The sequence below is a fragment of the Eurosta solidaginis genome, chromosome 1 (assembly GCF_040869045.1).
Source record: "Eurosta solidaginis isolate ZX-2024a chromosome 1, ASM4086904v1, whole genome shotgun sequence".
Taxonomy (NCBI): Eukaryota; Metazoa; Arthropoda; class Insecta; order Diptera; family Tephritidae; genus Eurosta; species Eurosta solidaginis.
In genome coordinates, this window is record NC_090319.1 from 254,841,699 (window position 1) to 254,862,344 (window position 20,646).

Consider the following 20,646-nt stretch of genomic DNA (forward strand, 5'->3'; position numbering starts at 1 on the left):
TCGCTGAAACAGCTGGGCGGTTTAGTTGTAACTGCTCCATACGACCTTTTAACGCTTCTATTTCGGCATCAATTTTGTCCTCGAGTTGTAAAATTTTTGCATCCTGCTCTTCCAGTTTCACAAAGAGCTGCGCTGATACCTGTTCCGAAATTTGTGCCGACATTTCAGATATACGTGCCTCTTGCGCTTCCAGTTGAGATGCCAAATATGTCTTCTGTTCTTCCAATTGTGATGTTATACGGGTTTCCTGCGATTCCAGTTGGGATACCATATACGTCTTCTGTTCTTCTAGTTGAGATGACATATACTTTTTCTGTTCCTCTAGTTGAGATGCCAGTTGAGATGTTATATCTGTCTTTTGCGATTCCAGTTGAGAAGCCACTGTCGATGTTTGAGCAGATATTGCAGCCAAAATCATGTTCAAATCTGTGCTGGTAACCGTCTGCGATGTTTCGTTTTTCTCTTCAATTTTTGTTGTCTCCTCCCCATCAAGGTGAAAGACATACTCTTCCACATCAATTCCTTCTGCTTCCATTGCCTCTCGTAGCCGTGCCTGAAGTTCAAGTTTAACGCCGCTTGTATTCAATCCACGGGTTTCCAACTCCTTCTTTAGTTGCTGGATCTTCAATTCACCGAACTTTGCCATGTCCTTGTTGTCCTTTGGAATTTATTCAACAATCCCACTTCTGACACCAATTGTAACGAATTTCCTGCAAATCCTCTTATTTGCCCTTTTGCTAGGATCGTATCGCTAAACTGTCGAATAAATAACTCCAATATTGAATAATGGAAAAATGGCCTTTATTAAAATACTTCACAATAACACTCAAATTGTGCAACGAATAGCTTAATAACCAAACTGATAGCTTAAAGGAAACTGACTTTCAAAATAATAGTGCTATTGCTCGCTAGATATCGTCTTACTCGTAACTGCTTGACAATTCAAATCAAACTGAATTACTTCTTACTCGCTGGCGCCGCTTTTATAGTTTACGCTGCATATTTCTAGGCTCTTCGATTTCCAGAAGTTACTAGTTGTTTCGGCTACAAAATCGCCAGCCACAACTACGTGCACAAATTATTGCTCTCTCTTGTGACAACTCAGATAAGGTATATGCATGTGTTTGTAGTTTACAGTCTCCCGCACACACATAAGCGTATAAGTAAATTCATCGGTGTGTGACATCTCATCTCTTGCTGCCTTGTATGTAAATGTTGCTCGTCGGAATGTGTACATATGTGTACATATGTGTAGACGCAATTATTTATTCGTTTATGTAGATACATAATGATTGAATTATTGATGTGCATTCACGTCACTGCTTAGATCGGCTTAGAGCTGGCAGCACTCCTTAGTTTTGCTAATATTCGTAACAATATTATCTTCTTCTGAAGTAGTGTCAATGGCACACAAACTAGAAAAATAATCCGATGTATCACCAATAGAGGTTTTCAGTAACTTATTGGTTACAGCACCGATGTCTACTTTAACCAGATCATCATTATTTTTAATTGTCATAGGGGCATCGAGCTCACAAACCGAGTTTTCCGCTGACCTAAGTATGCCAAGAGATTTCAGCGTTTCTTTTAATAAAGTACTAACAACGCTTTTGTTACGCAAACTTTTAAGTTTATTTATTGAATAACAATGTTTGATTTTAACTAATTTAATCTTTGCCTTTTTGAAAAAATCGCGGCCGATAAGCAAAGGAACGAAAAAAATGTATATGGAAATACAATCAGCTCTTGTTTGAATAGTTTATTAAATAAAAAAAAAATAAATGTAAGGCGCAATAACCTCCGAAGAGATCTAAGGCCGAGCTTCTCTTCCAATTTGCGTCGTGCTCCTCTTGATTTTCGCTACAAATTGGCCGGACGGGACCTATATGTTTTATGCCGACTCCGAACGGCATCTGCAAGGCAGATGAGTTTTCACTGAGAGCTTTTCATGGCAGAAATACACCAGGAGCGCTTGCCAAACACTGCCGAGGGGCGACCCCGCTTAGAAAAATTTTCTTCTAATTGAAAAACCTTATTTCTAAAATTTTGATGTTGCTTTGCCCGGGGTGCGAACCCAGGGCATTGAAAGGTGTCCATTTTGGGACACAAAAAAATGCGCTCTACACACACGCACACTTACACGTACTTACTTTTTCCTTTTTTAGTTCAATAAATGTCTTTTAGTTTTTAAATATAATTGTTTTATTTAACACTTAGTTTTACACATTTTTCAGTTCTTAGTTTTTAAGTTTAACTTTGATTTTTCTAATTTCTATTCGTAGTTTTGACTTTCCGATTTTTTTCACGTCTCTGTAATATATTAACGCCGCTTCTCTATCTACCCATATATATATTCCACGCTGCGTTGCCATTTTTCTATAGCTGAATTAAATTGCCACTGCTGAGTGCAATTGGCATTGCTGTTCAGCAACAGCTGACGGCGATGCCACTTGCCCGCAGGGGTGTGTTTTATTTCGTAAAGGCGGGTAACGCAGTGCGGTTATACCACCCTTCCTTAGAAAAAGAAGAATCTGACAAGTTGATCAGATTTGTCATATTCTTCTTGTTCTCATGACTTCCAAATTGTTTTGGTTGAATGAATGTATGATATTAGGGTGTTCCTCCCCTTTTTTCTCATTCGTTCAATCAGAACAATTTTTTCCTTTCACATATGAAATTTTGTTAATATTAATTTAATTACTTACACGAATTTGTTTTCTAATTTCTATTGCACTAAATTAATGTATTATATATATATTTATTACAAATAGTGTGTGCATATTAACATTTGGTTTTATTTACATGCAAATTGAAATTTATGTTTTCGTATATTAATATAAATTTTAATTTGGTAATTCATGCTTCAATAACAGAGTAATGAAAATTTAAAATTAGTTACAAGCTAGTTTGTAAATTTGTATGAGAAAAATTTATCAATTTACCTTATTGGTTCGGTTTTTGTGAACGGTTTTTTCCTTTTTATTTATTTCATCAAAAACCGTGACATTAACTCCATCAATGTTTGTGACTATATATGGTCCTTGGTAAATGCTTTCATGTTTATTTCTAGGTTCTTTTTGTACTACTACCTTATCGTTTATATTAATAGCTAACGGACGCGCCCTCTTATCATGTATATCCTTATATTTAATTTTATGTTTATTAATTAAATCTTTTGCTATTTTATGCGTTTTTTGTAGTCTATATTTTACTTCTTTTGCATAATTTTCAACATTGTAAATTGGATCGATTTGTTCCTTTTGAACTTCATTTGGTAAGGTAACATTTCTACCGAATACTAATTCGTGTGGAGTAAATCCATTATCAAAAACTGTACTAGGAGTTGTATTATGCAAAAATGTAAAATATTTCAAATAAACGTCCCATTCGGGGAAGTTATCATTTAGGAAAGCTCGTAAATATTCATTAAACACCCGATGATTTCTTTCAATTGTACCTAGGGTTTCATGATGGTAACCTGTAGAAAAATTATGTTCGATTTTTAGGAGTTTAGTTAATTCAGAAAAAATTTCATTTTTATATTCGGTTCCTAAATTCGGTTTTAATTGATTTCACTATGCCATAAATGAGGATGAAGCCTTCAAAAATGGCAGTTGCAATTGTTTTTGCTGTCTTATCAGGGATTGATATTGTAACTAGGTATTTGCTTAAGTCGCACATAATGGTAACCGCGAACCTATTCCCATTATTCGACTCAGGTAAAGGTCCTATTGTATCTATAACTACGACATCGAAAGGTTTGCAGGGTGTTGGTGTAAGCACCAAATTTTCTTTGGTTTTTGGCTTGACTTTATTCAAAAGACATTTTTTGCAATTTTTGACGTATGTGGCAATATCACGGGTCATACCTTTCCAATAATATTTTGTACGTATTTTTGCGTAAAGCTTTTTATTTCCGTAGTGACCTCCTGATATCGGGTCATTGTGGTAAATTTCCATTAATTTAAGTTTTTTGTCGTTGTCTGTAACTGTTTCGACAGGTTATATTAATAGTATTTTTAAATTTTTTAAAATTGAATTCCCTGTACTTTTAAAATTTGAAATAGAAAAATATTTAAATAACTGATCATCTTTTTGCTATTCTGCTTGCTTAATGTTGTGTTTACCAGCTTCTTTTTCAAGCTTCAAAAGTAATTCATCTAATTGCATTATTTTGTTAGTACATACAATATTAAGTAACTCGAGTTTTTTATGTTTTAAATGCGCATATATTTTAAAATTGATTTTATCATTATCGTTGTCATGACATATTTGGCTTTTTATCCTATGGATTTTCTTGGAAAAATTATATGAAAATTTGTCGAATACCTGTAATTTGACATTTTCTTCGTTTATGTTTTCAACCGATTGTTGTAATTGTTCGTGACGTTTCGTCATAGACCTCGTCTGTACCGCTAAAATTTGTTTATTGGAATTTTTAAGTTCTTGAATTGAAATTCGCGATAATGCGTCTGCACCTACGTTAGATTTTCCTTTAATATATTCTATGGTAAAATTATATTCGGACAATTCCAAATGGATTCTGGAAAGTTTCGACGACGGATCTTTCATATTAAATAGATAAACTAGTGGACGATGATCTGATTTAACTTTGAAGTGAGTGCCATAAATATATGCACGAAATTGCTTTATTGCAAAATATATTGCCAAAAGTTCTAATTCTATTATTGCTTTATTTTGTTCCGATTTGCTAAAGGATTTTGAAGCAAAACAAATTGGCAAGTCGTTACCATTATGATTTTGACTCAGTATCGCACCACAACCTAACTTTGAAGCATCAACCGTAATTAAAAATTCTTTGGTGAAATCTGGATATTGTAAAAGTTTTGGAGAAATCAGACTTTTTCTTAGTTTTTCGAAAGCTAACTCACATGCCGTATCCCAATTAAATTCAACCTTTTTTCTACTCAAACGATTCAATGGAGCTGCTAAAGAAGCGAAATTTGGAATAAATCTCCTATAATAATTGGCAAATGCCACGAATCTTCGGACAGCGTCTTTATCGCGTGGCTTAGGATACCTTTTAATTGCTTCAATTTTTGAATCGTCTGGTAGCAAACCATTTGCTGAGCATTTATGCCCTAAGAAAGTTACTTCATGTCTAAGAAAATTACACTTTTTTGGGTTAAGTCGCAAGTTGAACTTCCTGTGTTTCAAAATCCACAGAAGCTATCAAAATATTATTCATGTATACTACAACTAACCCAGCAGCAATTAGGTCACGTAAAATATTATTTACAAATCGCTGAAATACAGCAGGGCCATTTTTTAAGCCGAAAGGCATTCGTGTATATTCGTATTATCCATCAGGTGTCACAAAGGACGTATATTTAATTGAATCTTCGTGCATTCTAATCTGCTTAAACCCGTTTTTGAGGTCCATTAAGGTAAGCAACTGCTTGCCACCCAAATGTTCTAAACAGTCGTCAGGTAATGGCAGGCTGGTGATTGTCTCTTACCGTTATCTTATTAAGAGGACGATAGTCGACACATTTTCTAATTTCACCCGATTTTTTGCGTATAGGTACGATTGCGGAAGCATAGGAAGAATTACTGGGGCGTATACTATTTCTCGATAACAGGTCGTTAATAATTTCTTTGATTTCAATTCGTTCCTGATACGAAAGGCGGCTGGGTCGGGTATATAGGGATATTCTTAGTAACCTCTATTTTCATGCAATAATTATCAGAACTGGAAGGATTTACCTCAGTTTTTTCATACGCACATTTAATAGCGGACCGAAACAAATGTAGTTTATTGGGACATAGCGAGGTATTTATATCGAATATATTATCGTCTTCTGAAGTAGTGTCAATGGCACACAAACTAGAAAAATAATCCGATGTATCACCAATAGAGGTTTTCAGTAACTTATTGGTTACAGCACCGATGTCTACTTTAACCAGATCGTCATTATTTTTAATTGTCATAGGGGCATCGAGCTCACAAACCGAGTTTTCCGCTGACCTAAGTATGCCAAGAGATTTCAGCGTTTCTTTTAATAAAGTACTAACAACGCTTTTGTTACGCAAACTTTTAAGTTTATTTATTGAATAACAATGTTTGATTTTAACTAATTTAATCTTTGCCTTTTTGAAAAAATCGCGGCCGATAAGCAAAGGAACGAAAAAAATGTATATGGAAATACAATCAGCTCTTGTTTGAATAGTTTATTAAATAAAAAAAAATAAATGTAAGGTGCAGTAACCTCCGAAGAGATCTAAGGCCGAGCTTCTCTTCCAATTTGCGTCGTGCTCCTCTTGATTTTCCCTACAAATTGGCCGGACGGGACCTATATGTTTTATGCCGACTCCGAACGGCATCTGCAAGGCAGATGAGTTTTCACTGAGAGCTTTTCATGGCAGAAATACACCAGGAGCGCTTGCCAAACACTGCCGAGGGGCGACCCCGCTTAGAAAAATTTTCTTCTAATTGAAAAACCTTATTTCTAAAATTTTGATGTTGCTTTGCCCGGGGTGCGAACCCAGGGCATTGAAAGGTGTCCATTTTGGGACACCAAAAAATGCGCTCTACACACACGCACACTTACACGTACTTACTTTTTCCTTTTTTAGTTCAATAAATGTCTTTTAGTTTTTAAATATTTTTATTTAACACTTAGTTTTACACATTTTTCAGTTCTTAGTTTTTAAGTTTAACTTTGATTTTTCTAATTTCTATTCGTAGTTTTGACTTTCCGATTTTGTTCACGTCTCTGTAATATATTAATGCCGCTTCTATATCTACCCATATATATATTCCACGCTGCGTTGCCATTTTTCTATAGCGGAATTAAATTGCCACTGCTGAGTGCAATTGGCATTGCTGTTCAGCAACAGCTGACGGCGATGCCACTTGCACGCAGGGGTGTGTTTTATTTCGTAAAGACGGGTAACGCAGTGCGGTTATACCACCCTTCCTTAGAAAAAGAAGAATCTGACAAGTTGATCAGATTTGTCATATTCTTCTTGTTCTCATGACTTCCAAATTGTTTTGGTTGAATGAATGTATGATATTAGGGTGTTCCTCCCCTTTTTTTCTCATTCGTTCAATCAGAACAATTTTTTCCTTTCACATATGAAATTTTGTTAATATTAATTTAATTACTTACACGAATTTGTTTTCTAATTTCTATTGCACCAAATTAATGTATTATATATATATTTATTACAAATAGTGTGTGCATATTAACATTTGGTTTTATTTACATGCAAATTGAAATTTATGTTTTCGTATATTAATATAAATTTTAATTTGATAATTCATGCTTCAATAACAGAGTAATGAAAATTTAAAATTAGTTACAAGCTAGTTTGTAAATTTGTATGAGAAAAATTTATCAATTTACCTTATTGGATCGGTTTTTGTGAACGGGTTTTTCCTTTTTATTTATTTCATCAAAAACCGTGACATTAACTCCATCAATGTTTGTGACTATATATGGTCCTTGGTAAATGCTTTCATGTTTATTTCTAGGTTCTTTTTGTACTACTACCTTATCGTTTATATTAATAGCTAACGGACGCGCCCTCTTATCATGTATATCCTTATTTTTAATTTTATGTTTATTAATTAAATCTTTTGCTATTTTATGCGTTTTTTGTAGTCTATATTTTACTTCTTTTGCATAATTTTCAACATTGTAAATTGGATCGATTTGTTCCTTTTGAACTTCATTTGGTAAGGTAACATTTCTACCGAATACTAATTCGTGTGGAGTAAATCCATTATCAAAAACTGTACTAGGAGTTGTATTATGCAAAAATGTAAAATATTTCAAATAAACGTCCCATTCGGGGAAGTTATCATTTAGGAAAGCTCGTAAATATTCATTAAACACCCGATGATTTCTTTCAATTGTACCTAGGGTTTCATGATGGTAAGCTGTAGAAAAATTATGTTCGATTTTTAGGAGTTTAGTTAATTCAGAAAAAATTTCATTTTTATATTCGGTTCCTAAATTCGGTTTTAATTGATTTCACTATGCCATAAATGAGGATGAAGCCTTCAAAAATGGCAGTTGCAATTGTTTTTGCTGTCTTATCAGGGATTGATATTGTAACTAGGTATTTGCTTAAGTCGCACATAATGGTAACCGCGAACCTATTCCCATTATTCGACTCAGGTAAAGGTCCTATTGTATCTATAACTACGACATCGAAAGGTTTGCAGGGTGTTGGTGTAAGCACCAAATTTTCTTTGGTTTTTGGCTTGACTTTATTCAAAAGACATTTTTTGCAATTTTTGACGTATGTGGCAATATCACGGGTCATACCTTTCCAATAATATTTTGTACGTATTTTTGCGTAAAGCTTTTTATTTCCGTAGTGACCTCCTGATATCGGGTCATTGTGGTAAATTTCCATTAATTTAAGTTTTTTGTCGTTGTCTGTAACTGTTTCGACAGGTTCTATTAATAGTATTTTTAAATTTTTTAAAATTGAATTCCCTGTACTTTTAAAATTTGAAATAGAAACATATTTAAATAACTGATCATCTTTTTGCTATTCTGCTTGCTTAATGTTGTGTTTACCAGCTTCTTTTTCAAGCTTCAAAAGTAATTCATCTAATTGCATTATTTTGTTAGTACATACGATATTAAGTAACTCGAGTTTTTTATGTTTTAAATGCGCATATATTTATACCTTTCATGAAAATTAAATGGTATATTAATTTCGTCACGAAACCGAAAATTGTAAGTCCTTAAAGGAAAATAGATAGACCCACCATTAAGTATACCGAAATAATCAGGTTGAAGAGCTGAGTTGATTTAGCCATGTCCGTCTGTCCGTCTGTCCGTCTGTCTGTTTGTATGCAAACTAGTCCCTCAATTTTTGAGATATCTTGATAAAATTTGGTGAGCGGGTGTATTTGGGTGTCCGATTAGACATTTGTCGGAACCGACCGGATCGGACCACTATAGCATATATTCTACATACAACCGATTTTTCAGAAAAAGAGGAGTTTTGTAATATCTTACCCAATTTAACAGACTGAAGCTTCAAACTTCACCATATACTTTCGTATATTGCACATATTGTTGCCTGAAAAAATTGATGAGATCGGTCGTATATATAGTATATATCATCCACAACCGATTGTTCAGATAAGGAACTTTTCGTAATTACTGCCCCATTTTAAGAGCTAGAGGCTTCAAATTTCAACGAATGCTTAGGTATATAGCATATATTGTTGTCTGAAAAAATCATAAAGATCGGTGGTATATATAGTATATATATGGTGGTATATATAGTATATATATATAGTATATATATATATATATATATATATTTTCGCAAATTTTGGCCCCATTTTAACAGCTAGAAGCTTCAAATTTCACCGAATACTTACGCATATAGCATATATTGTTGTCTGAAAAAATCATAGAGATCGGTTGTATATATAGTATATATCTCATACAACCGATTGTTCAGATAAGAAACTTTTCGCAATTTCTACCCCATTTTAACAGCTATAAGCTTCAAATTTCACCGATTGCTTACGTATATAGCATATATTGTTGTCTGAAAAAATCATAGAGATCGGTTGTATATATAGTATATATATCATACAACCGATTGTTCAGATAAGAAACTTTTCGCAATTTCTACCCCATTTTAACAGCTATAAGCTTCAAATTTCACCGATTGCTTACGTATATAGCATATATTGTTGTCTGAAAAAATCATAGAGATCGGTTGTATATATAGTATATATCTCATACAACCGATTGTTCAGATAAGAAACTTTTCGCAATTTCTACCCCATTTTAACAGCTAGAAGCTTCAACTTTCACCAAATGCTTAAGTATATAGCATATATTGTTGTCTGAAAAAATCATAGAGATCGGTTGTATATATAGTATATATCTCATACAACCGATTGTTCAGATAAGAAACTTTGCGCAATTTCTGCCCCGTTTTAACAGCTAGAATCTTCAAATTTCGCAAAATGCTTACGTATATAGCATATATTGTTGTCTGAAAAAATCATAGAGATCGGTGGTATATATATTATATACTTCATATAAACTCTCATTTTTGCCCCTTTTTTACGGCTAGAAGCTTCAAAATTCATCAAATTTCATCAAATAGTTACGTTTACGTCATATATTTTTGAAATACGTGATTCGTAGTCATAGTTTTTACATGCAGACCACAAAAAACGTGAAGCTTTGCATCCTCACACAGATTACCTACCTATTTTTTATTTTATATTTATCTTAAAAATCGTTTAGATATGTTCAAATTTCACTAAATGCTTACGTGTATAGCATATATTGTTGTCTGAGAAAATTATAGATACCGGTGGTATATATAGTATATATCCCATACAACCGATTGTTCAGATAAGAAACTTTGCGCAATTTCTTCCCCATTTTAACAGCTAGAAGTTTCAACTTTCACCAAATGCTTACGTGTATAGCATATATTGTTGTCTGAAAAAATCATAGAGATCGGTTGTATATATAGTATATATCTCATACAACCGATTGTTCAGATAAGAAACTTTGCGCAATTTCTGCCCCTTTTTAACAGCTAGATGCTTCAAATTTCACCATATGCTTACGTATATAGCATATATTGTTGTCTGAAAAAATCATAGAGATCGGTGGTATATATATTATATACTTCATATAAACTGTCATTTTTGCCTCTTTTTTACGGCTAGAAGCTTCAAAATTCATCAAATTTCATCAAATAGTTACGTTTACGTCATATATTTTTGAAATACGTGATTCGTAGTCATAGTTTTTACATGCAGACCACAAAAAACGTGAAGCTTTGCATCCTCACACAGATTACCTACCTATTTTTTATTTTATATTTATCTTAAAAATCGTTTAGATATGTTCAAATTTCACTAAATGCTTACGTGTATAGCATATATTGTTGTCTGAGAAAATCATAGAGATCGGTGGTATATATAGTATATATCCCATACAACCGATTGTTCAGATAATTTCTTCCCCATTTTAACAGCTAGAAGCTTCAAATTTCACCAAATGCTTACGTGTATAGCATATATTGTTGTCTGAAAAAATCATAGAGATCGGTGGTATATATATTATGTACCCCATATAAACTCAATTTTTGCCCCCCTTTTTACGGCTAGAAGCTTCAAAATTCATCAAATTTCATCAAATAGTTACGTTTACGTCATATATTGTTGAAATACGTGATTCGCAGTCATAGTTTTTACACCCAGACCACAAAAAACCAGAAACTTTGCATCCTCACACAAAGTACCTACCTGTTTTTATTTTATATTTATCTTAAAAATCGTTAAGGTATGCAGATCTGTTCACTATATATTTCTTATCTTATACATCCAATTATTCGGAGATTACGAACGGGATAAGATTATTGTTCAGCCACATTCATGAAAGGTATGAAGTCTTCGGCACAGCCGAAGACAGTCCCGTTCTTACTTGTTTTAAATTGATTTTATCATTATCGTTGTCATGACATATTTGGCTTTTTATCCTATGGATTTTCTTGGAAAAATTATATGAAAATTTGTCGAATACCTGTAATTTGACATTTTCTTCGTTTATGTTTTCAACCGATTGTTGTAATTGTTCGTGACGTTTCGTCATAGACCTCGTCTGTACCGCTAAAATTTGATTATTGGAATTTTTAAGTTCTTGAATTGAAATTCGCGATAATGCGTCTGCACCTACGTTAGATTTTCCTTTAATATATTCTATGGTAAAATTATATACGGACAATTCCAAACGGATTCTGGAAAGTTTCGACGACGGATCTTTCATATTAAATAGATAAACTAGTGGACGATGATCTGATTTAACTTTGAACTGAGTGCCATAAATATATGCACGAAATTGCTTTATTGCAAAATATATTGCCAAAAGTTCTAATTCTATTATTGCTTTATTTTGTTCCGATTTGCTAAAGGATTTTGAAGCAAAACAAATTGGCAAGTCGTTACCATTATGATTTTGACTCAGTATCGCACCACAACCTAACTTTGAAGCATCAACCGTAATTAAAAATTCTTTGGTGAAATCTGGATATTGTAAAAGTTTTGGAGAAATCAGACTTTTTCTTAGTTTTTCGAAAGCTAACTCACATGCCGTATCCCAATTAAATTCAACCTTTTCTCTACTCAAACGATTCAATGGAGCTGCTAAAGAAGCGAAATTTGGAATAAATCTCCTATAATAATTGGCAAATGCCACGAATCTTCGGACAGCGTCTTTATCGCGTGGCTTAGGATACCTTTTAATTGCTTCAATTTTTGAATCGTCTGGTAGCAAACCATTTGCTGAGCATTTATGCCCTAAGAAAGTTACTTCATGTCTAAGAAAATTACACTTTTTTGGGTTAAGTCGCAAGTTGAACTTCCTACAGGTTTCGAAATCTTTTTTTAGATTATTGAGATGATGTGCTTCGCTACATCCAATTACTATTATATCGTCTACATACATAAAGGCTTGGTTGGGTGAAATACCAGAAAATGCAATTGACATCATTCTTGAAAATGAATTTGGAGCTACGTTTAGACCAAATGGTAAAACCTTCCATCGAAAAGCTCCGCGGTCAGTACTAAAAGATGTTATGTCTCTTGAATCTTTGTGAAGTGGGATTTGGTGAAAACCCGAAAAAAGATCTAATGTAGAAAAGAATTTCGCACGGCTAAGGTTATCCAAAATATCGTCTACCCGTGCCAAAGGAAATTTATCGGCAATTAACTTTTTATTTACAGTCCTAAAGTCAACGCACATTCTATACGATTTTTGGCCATTTAGGTCTTTTTTCGGTACCAAAATCAAGGGACTGTTATAATTCGAATATCTATTTTCGATCAAATCGTTTTCCAATAATTTATTAACTTGTTTATATATTTCTTCACGTTGAGAATACGGTATGCGGTAATTTTTAATGTATACTGGCGTTGTATCGTTTAGTCTTAGTTTTTGTTCATAAAAATTGTTTATTGTCATTTTATCATTGTCTAGCGCAAAAATATCGGAATATTGTAAACATAAGTTAATAAGCTTATTTTCAGCATAATTAGGTATTTGTTTTTCTAAAATGCTTTTAAGTTCTTTGATACGGCTATCTTGCTTTACTGGGTTATTGATTTTATAAACGTTATAATTAGAAAGTTTTTCGGTTTGAATGTTGCAATTGTTTACGTATTTTACACTATTTGTGGTGTTTATTACTTTAATGATCGGACTACTAGTATCAACTATACATTTCGCTGTGAAAACATCGTCAGAAATCTCTTGAGAATCCACGAAAAGTGGTTCTGAGTCTTTTTCCAAGGCGAAAATTCTATAAACTTCGCAACGAGGTGGAATAACAAATGTATCGCTTTCCATTCCGTGAAGGATGGGAAGTGCAATCTTTTCATTGCCTATCCAGAAGGAAATGCAATTTGTTGCATAGCTGATATCGCATTTATTTGTTTTTAGGAAATCCTTACCAAGTATTCCATCTGATGGAACGTTGAAATCATTGTCTACCACGTGCAACGTATGTTTGATATATAAATTTGAAAATTGTAAGTTAGTTGTAAAAGTACCTAATGTAGAAACTGTATCTGTAGTTACTCCAGTAATAATTGTATCAGTGTTATCAATTGACAAATTTTTATTAAGAGAAGAAATTTTAATTAACGAAATGTCGGCTTGTGTATCGACTAGAAATGTACAAAATTTGTTAAAGCCAGTAATATTTATTTGTATAAAATCGCAATAATTAGGTTAAGACAATAAACGTTTTTAGAAGAAAAACTGTGAGCTGAATTAGTTAGTAATTTGTCTCGTCCTCCCTCAGTGTTCGCTCCTGAGGGGCTTCCCTGTTTAAAGCCCGAACGCTTGCATTTCTAGCTCTATTATTGGAAGTGTTAGAACCGCTATTATTGCTAGTACGACTATTGTTGCTATTATTATTACTATTAGGCTGATTCCGATTTCCGCCGCTGGAACGGAAATTTTGCCTTTGATTGTCGCGATTGAAGTTGTTGCCATAGTTGCTGTTACTAAAGGATGGTCTATTTTGTCTATAATTGTTAAAGTTACGATTTTGATTTTGGAAATTTCGACCTCGGTTATTACTTTGAAAATTTCTAAAATTGTTATTGTTCCGCGCCCTAAATGCTAAAACTTGGCGTTCTTTTATTTCATTTGATTGCTCTACAATCAGTTTGGCTACTACGTCCTTGGAATCAGAAAAATTGGTTGAAGCAAGGATTGATTTGACTAAACTGGTTTTTGCGTTCAATCGGCAAACGTTAACTGTTTGCTCGATGGCCATTTCACGGGCTTTGGCCTGAGTAATCCCTTCGATAATGAGCGAACGCTCTAGAGCATCAGACAATTCCTCGACGCGTTTTGCAAAATCGGTGTAATTATTATTATTAACTTGCAAAGCTGCAATTTTTCCGGCCACAACTTTGGAGTTGTCGGGTTTTATACGGTTACGTAGTGCTATTTTTATATCGTTAACTGAAAGTACTTGAGTTGGTATCGCTTCTGGAGCTTTACCATCGAGTTTGGATTTAATATATGAAATACAAATGCTAGTTAAATTTTCGTCGACAAATTGTTCGATTAACTCAATTTTAGTAATGAAAGATTCGAGACCTGGGGGCTCACCGCTATAATTTTCACGCATAATACCAGCACATATGCCGATAAATGTCTTTTTTCTTCAGGAGTCGCCATATTTGTATCGGAATTAGGAGGATTTGAAATATTTGTTTCGGGCAATTCCTCAAATCCGTGAAATCCTCCGGACAAAGAAAGTCTAACAACAAGGTTTTTGATTGTAATTGGCGAGTATGTGGTTGCGCCTTCGGAAACTGGGCTTTTAAAATCGAGATTTTCGGAATCGGAACTTTCGGAATTAAAATTTTTGGAATTGGAATCTGAATTTTTGGAATTTTCGGAATCTGAGTCTTGTTCTGAAATTCTGGGAACCACTTTTTGGTTTCTAAGGAACATATGTAGTAGGAAGCAAAGAAGAAATATTTAAACTGATTAAAGTCGAATTTGTAGAAATTGCTTACGAAAATTTAACAGAAAGAAAGAATTATCCGGCAATTTAATGAAAGACTGAATATTTAAGGATAAATTGAATGTATATTGAAGTAATTTAATTTAAATTGATTTCAAAGGAAAATATTTTATTTTTGTAAAAGGACTTGGCTGTTGATAACGGACGCACCGCTTTATTAAAAAGATCTCAATGTGTTTGTGCTTTTACGGACGCACCGTTTTTATTAAAATTGTATGGTTTTATTTTTATAGATACGGGCGCACCGCATCTTTTCAAATTTGTAATATGAATATCCTCGGACGCACCGGGATTAAAAAAAATTTCATTGGTTGTTTACGGGACCACCGTTTACGCAAAAAAAATGTATTTGGTTAATTACGAAACCACCGCTTTAAATAAAAATTGTAATCATGTTATTTTTTTTGTACTGTTTTTGACGAAGCCCACTGTAGGGCAGAGTGGGACCAAAACTAAAATTGTGTTCAAATGGTTAATTATTAAGTTTGCCACCTTCCTTTGATGACCAATAACTAAAACTTATAAAATTTCCCGTTTTTGTCCGACCCTGACCCACAGTGCCTACCTGTATATTTATGCATATATCCATATGTTTGTGGAAAATTATAATTTAAAAAATTTTTTTTTTGTAATTAATGTAATTAGTTCAGTATGATTTTTTTTTTATTTAGATTAATTAGTTGTAAATATAATGCAAAATTTATTTAATAATTTGGGAAAAATTTAAACAACGTGACATCAGGACGGACAAAAATTTTTCCCAAATTATTAAATAAATTATAAAATTAAAAAAAAAAATTGCTTCAAATAAATGTTTTCATACATTTGAAAAAGCAATATGGGCAATCCCCGATTATTAAAATCATAATGCAAAATAGTTTTGTAATTTTGATAAGTATAAAAATTGGAAAGAAAAAAAATGTAATTTAAATGAATTTGTATGAAAATGTATGAAAGTAAAGAAATTTTTATTTCGCCATACCATCTGTCGCCTACTGTACCGCTGCTATCTGCTTACTGCTCTGCTGCTGATGGCGTTGCTTTTGCTAAGTACTTTCCGCTATTTTTGGTCTCTTCTTGTGGTTCCGTTATGGGCGTTACTTGGCTAATGCCTTTTTTCAATATACATAAATATGTACCGTATTATGGTTCCGTTATGGAGTTGGCGTGGCTTCAGCCGTTTTTCGCCGAAAATTAAAAATTTTAGATTTTCCGTATGATTTTAATGTTTGTATGTAATTTTTTGTTCATTTCGCACACATTAATGTATGCTTTGAATTAAAATTTTCCATACTAATTTTGCGTATTTTGGTAATCAATTTCCGTACTTTTCTCATATATATTTAATAAAATTGCAATTTTCCATGTGTATGGTTTTTTGTAATTCAGGTTTTTAAATGTATCAAAACTGGTGATTATTCCACCAGGTTTTAGGAATCCGTAAAGGTGTAATGTATGTTTGTAGATATTTTTCAAATTTTTGTATTTTTTGTGTGACTTTTAATGTCTTTAAATAAAATTTTTTTGTAGGTTTCTAAAAGTTTTGTAATTTTTTTTTTTGTAGGGTTTTCCTAAATTTTGTATTTTTGTAATTTTTATAGTTTTTTAAAGAACATTTTGTGTAGTGTTGTTTTTAATTTTTTTTGTAAAATTTTTGCATTTTTAAAAAATTTTTTTTTTTTTTTAGATTTTGTTTTTTTTTTGTAGATTTTTTTGGATTTTTATTTGTAACTTTTTTCTTTTTGTATATGTGTATTTTGTTGTAATTTATTAATATTTAATTTTTCGATTTTTGCACTTTAATTAGTGTCTGTTGGGAGGCTTGAATGGCCACTCGCCGCACTTGCAGGCCTTCGGCCCACGGTCGCCATGAAAGGTGTCCATTTTGGGACACCAAAAAATGCGCTCTACACACACGCACACTTACACGTACTTACTTTTTCCTTTTTTAGTTCAATAAATGTCTTTAAGTTTTTAAATATAATTGTTTTATTTAACACTTAGTTTTACACATTTTTCAGTTCTTAGTTTTTAAGTTTAACTTTGATTTTTCTAATTTCTATTCGTAGTTTTGACTTTCCGATTTTTTTCACGTCTCTGTAATATATTAATGCCGCTTCTCTATCTACCCATATATATATTCCACTCTGCGTTGCCATTTTTCTATAGCTGAATTAAATTGCCACTGCTGAGTGCAATTGGCATTGCTGTTCAGCAACAGCTGACGGCGATGCCACTTGCACGCAGGGGTGTGTTTTATTGCGTAAAGGCGGGTAACGCAGTGCGGTAATAGCATACGGTGTGATAGGCGGAGCACGCTACCATCACACCACGGTGGCCGCCCAGTTAGTTTTTTACAAAGTTTAATAATGCATTCGGTTCTTCCATATGACATAAGTTCCTGGTTTCACAGGCCGCGGTATATTGTCTTAGTTAATGAATTCTCACAAAATTGTGGTAAAACCGATCGTTGAACAAAACATTTAGGACTGCCGGAATCAAAAAGAGTGAAAAGACTTTTAAACTTGGCACACTTAGGGTTAAAGTATCCGAAAGCAACACTTACCATTTGCAAAGCCTCCAGTTGTTCAGCAACAGCAACAGCATCTGCATCCTCCTCACAAATTTGACCTACGCCTCGATTAGCAGCTGATTGATTGACAGCAGGACGAGCTGGGCAATTCTTATATACGTGATCCAATCGGCCACAACGAAAACAAGAGCCATCAAGGCGCTTCGGTTTAGGGCATGCACTTTGATAGTGCCCAAAACGAGAACAATTAAAACAGCGAACTGAAGTTTCACCCGAAGGTGCACTGGTAGACGAAGGGGCATCAGATTTTGCCTGTGGCACAACATTTGCACTTGATGAAGCAGCAGTAGAGCGACGGCTCAGAATTACAGCAGATTGACAAGAACGTAAGCGCTCGTAACGAACTACCAATGTCTTTAATTCACGTAAGGTGGTAGCACCATAGATCATTGCAGCACTTGTAGACACATCACCGATCTCATTTATAATAAGGTCGATTAATTCACTTTCCTCAATTTTAGCACGTGCAGCAATCTTCTGCATTTCTATGACATAGCGGTGTACTGTCTCCAATGGTCGCAGGTGTCGGTTCCGCAGTTGAGTATACACTTCATCTGTCGAATACTTCCGACCAAACTCTTCAATTAGGGCATCGCGTAAAGTCTTGTAAGTGTGTGCGTTTATCGTCCGTAAAAATACTTTAGCTGTGCCACTTAACAATCGGCGAATTCCCACAAAACGTGGTCGGTCATCGAAGCGTAGAATTTGAAAGGCATCCTCCATATCTTCTACAAATTTTAGCACATCGTAGGTATCGTCCCCATTGAACTGCTGAACCATGGACTCTATAACGTTCATATCCAGACGAATGATTGGTGCTGGCTGTGACACCATGCGAAGGTTACTAACTTCCTGTTGCAACAGAAGTAACTCTCGTTCATGTTTAAGACGATTAATTTGCTGAACGAGCGATGCATCAAGGTCAGCAGTTGATTGTAGAGTAGTTACATCAGGGCCACTTCGAAATTCATCGGCATCAGTAGGATTTCCATTGGGATCAGTAGAATTTTCATTGCCATCGTTGGCGTTCTCTCTATCTACGCTTCCAGTTTCTTTTAACATGGAATCAGTTGGCGTTGAGTTACCACCACAAGCCCCACTTGCATTAAATAGTTCTCGAATTTGGGATATAGTTGCTGTTGACGGCACATCAACTCCAAGACCATTTAGAATGGTAATCATGTCAGTAATTTTGCAGTTTAGGGGCCCCACCCTAAAATTGGGCCTTTTTTTTGAGTGAGGTATCAAAAGACGCGTATTCACGTCTAGATCAAGAATCCGAAAGCGGCATTAACTTTTTTTACCCGTTTAAATTTACATTTAATACAAGCGCACAAATCACATCCTGTTTTGTTTTTCGATAGATTAATACAATTTGATATTCACGAAGGGAAAATTTTAGAATAGCACCCTCCGAGTTCGGGGTAAAACTTGGCATGAAATGAAAGGGGGAGTTGTCCCGATCACAAATATATATATTTTAAAGTGCGCAAACTTATAATTTAAAAGTTATTTGTTGTTAAAGTTTGCAAATTTAGCAAACTTCTATAGTACTTTAAAATACAATTTACACATCTTTTAAAACTGTTATGGTAACGCATTAACTATGGAAGCAGTAAGGAAGGCGGTCGGCATGATGTGTTGGTGCACAGTGGCTAGTCATTGTCGGCTGGGACGGGTCCTTGCCAACCTTACTGTTCCTGCGCCATAAACAGAAAAAAATTCCTATCATGCCTATCAAAACTCAACTGTCAAAAAGCGCAGAACGAATTCAAAACGCTTACAAATTCAAATTAAAACAACATCCGGCTGAACCGGATGTCACGGACAGACCGTTAAACCTTCAAAATTTAAAATTCAAAATTCAAAAAAAGAAACTCAAAAAAAATCTAACGCAAAAGAAGACAAAGCTAACCGGACCGGAAATGACCGGTTACTAACGGGTAAAATTTAAGATAAAAAAAAACGCTGAAAAATTAAAAGGAAACATGAAAAAGGCCGAATATATATAGGGGGCGCCGCGGGTGGTGTTATGACCGGTTACTAACGGGTAAAATTTAAAATAAAAAAAAAACGCTGAAAAATTAAAAGGAAACATGAAAAAGGCCGAATATATATAGGGGGCGTCGCAACACCACCCGCGGCGCCCCCTATATATATTCGGCCTTTTTCATGTTTCCTTTTAATTTTTCAGCGTTTTTTATTTTATTTTAAATTTTACCCGTTAGTAACCGGTCATTTCCGTTCCGGTCCAACGTTGGGCGCCATCTGTTATGGTAACGCATTTACTATGGAAGCAGTAAGGAAGGCGGTCGGCATGATGTGTTGGTGCACAGTGGCTAGTCATTGTCGGCTGGGGCGGGTCCTTGCCAACCTTACTGTTCCTGCGCCATAAACAGAAAAGAAGTTCCTATCATGCCTATCAAAACGAGCAGCTGTCAAATTCAAAACAAACTGACAGAAGCGCAGAGACCGACTCAAAACGCTTATAAATTCAAACTAAAACAACATCCGGCCGAACCGGATGTCACGGACAGACCGTTAACATTCAAAATTTAAACTTCAAAAAAAAATTTAACGCAAAAAAAAAAAATTACCGAACCGGACATGGCCGGTTACCAAACGCCGAGATCAAAATGACAAAAAAAAGCTGAAAATTGGAACAAACAAAAAGGCCGAATATACATAGGGGCGCCGCGGGTGGTGTTGAGACGCCCGGTGCATTATCCCACCCTCAAAAAACCATGGCCACCGTCGCACCTAAAATTCCGGTGGCCCCTTTTTTTATTTCTTACCAATTTTTTATCTTTCTTCGTGTGTATACGGCCGGAAACTCAATACCTTTCTTCCGCTAGTGATGGCCGGTCTGTCTTTTTCTTGTTTTTCGATATCTTTTTATCGCAACTTTCGCCACATCGCTAGGCGTGTTCGCGTGAACACGCTCCCAAGTGGATCGTAGCCGTAGACCGTAGCAGCAAACC

At 34.5% G+C, this 20,646-nt stretch overlaps 1 protein-coding gene across 9 annotated transcripts in view; it reads right to left on the reverse strand.

Moving 5' to 3' along the window:
• Positions 1–19,589, reverse strand: part of LOC137237120 (uncharacterized) — a 137,724-nt gene extending 118,135 nt beyond the window's left edge. For 6 of the 9 annotated variants that reach the window (XM_067760394.1, XM_067760395.1, XM_067760389.1 and 3 more), the window contains exons 1-2: positions 17,010–19,589; positions 2,151–6,787 (exon numbers count right to left, since the gene is read on the reverse strand). In XM_067760394.1, the coding sequence (XP_067616495.1) occupies positions 17,480–18,847 (1,368 nt within the window). In that variant the 5' untranslated portion in view covers positions 18,848–19,589 and the 3' untranslated portion in view covers positions 2,151–6,787; positions 17,010–17,479. Of the gene's footprint in view, positions 1–2,150; positions 6,788–16,054 lie in introns of all 9 variants that reach the window. The other 3 variants (XM_067760397.1, XM_067760390.1, XM_067760396.1) reach the window with 3 other exon arrangements.
• Positions 19,590–20,646: the final 1,057 nt, after the last annotated feature.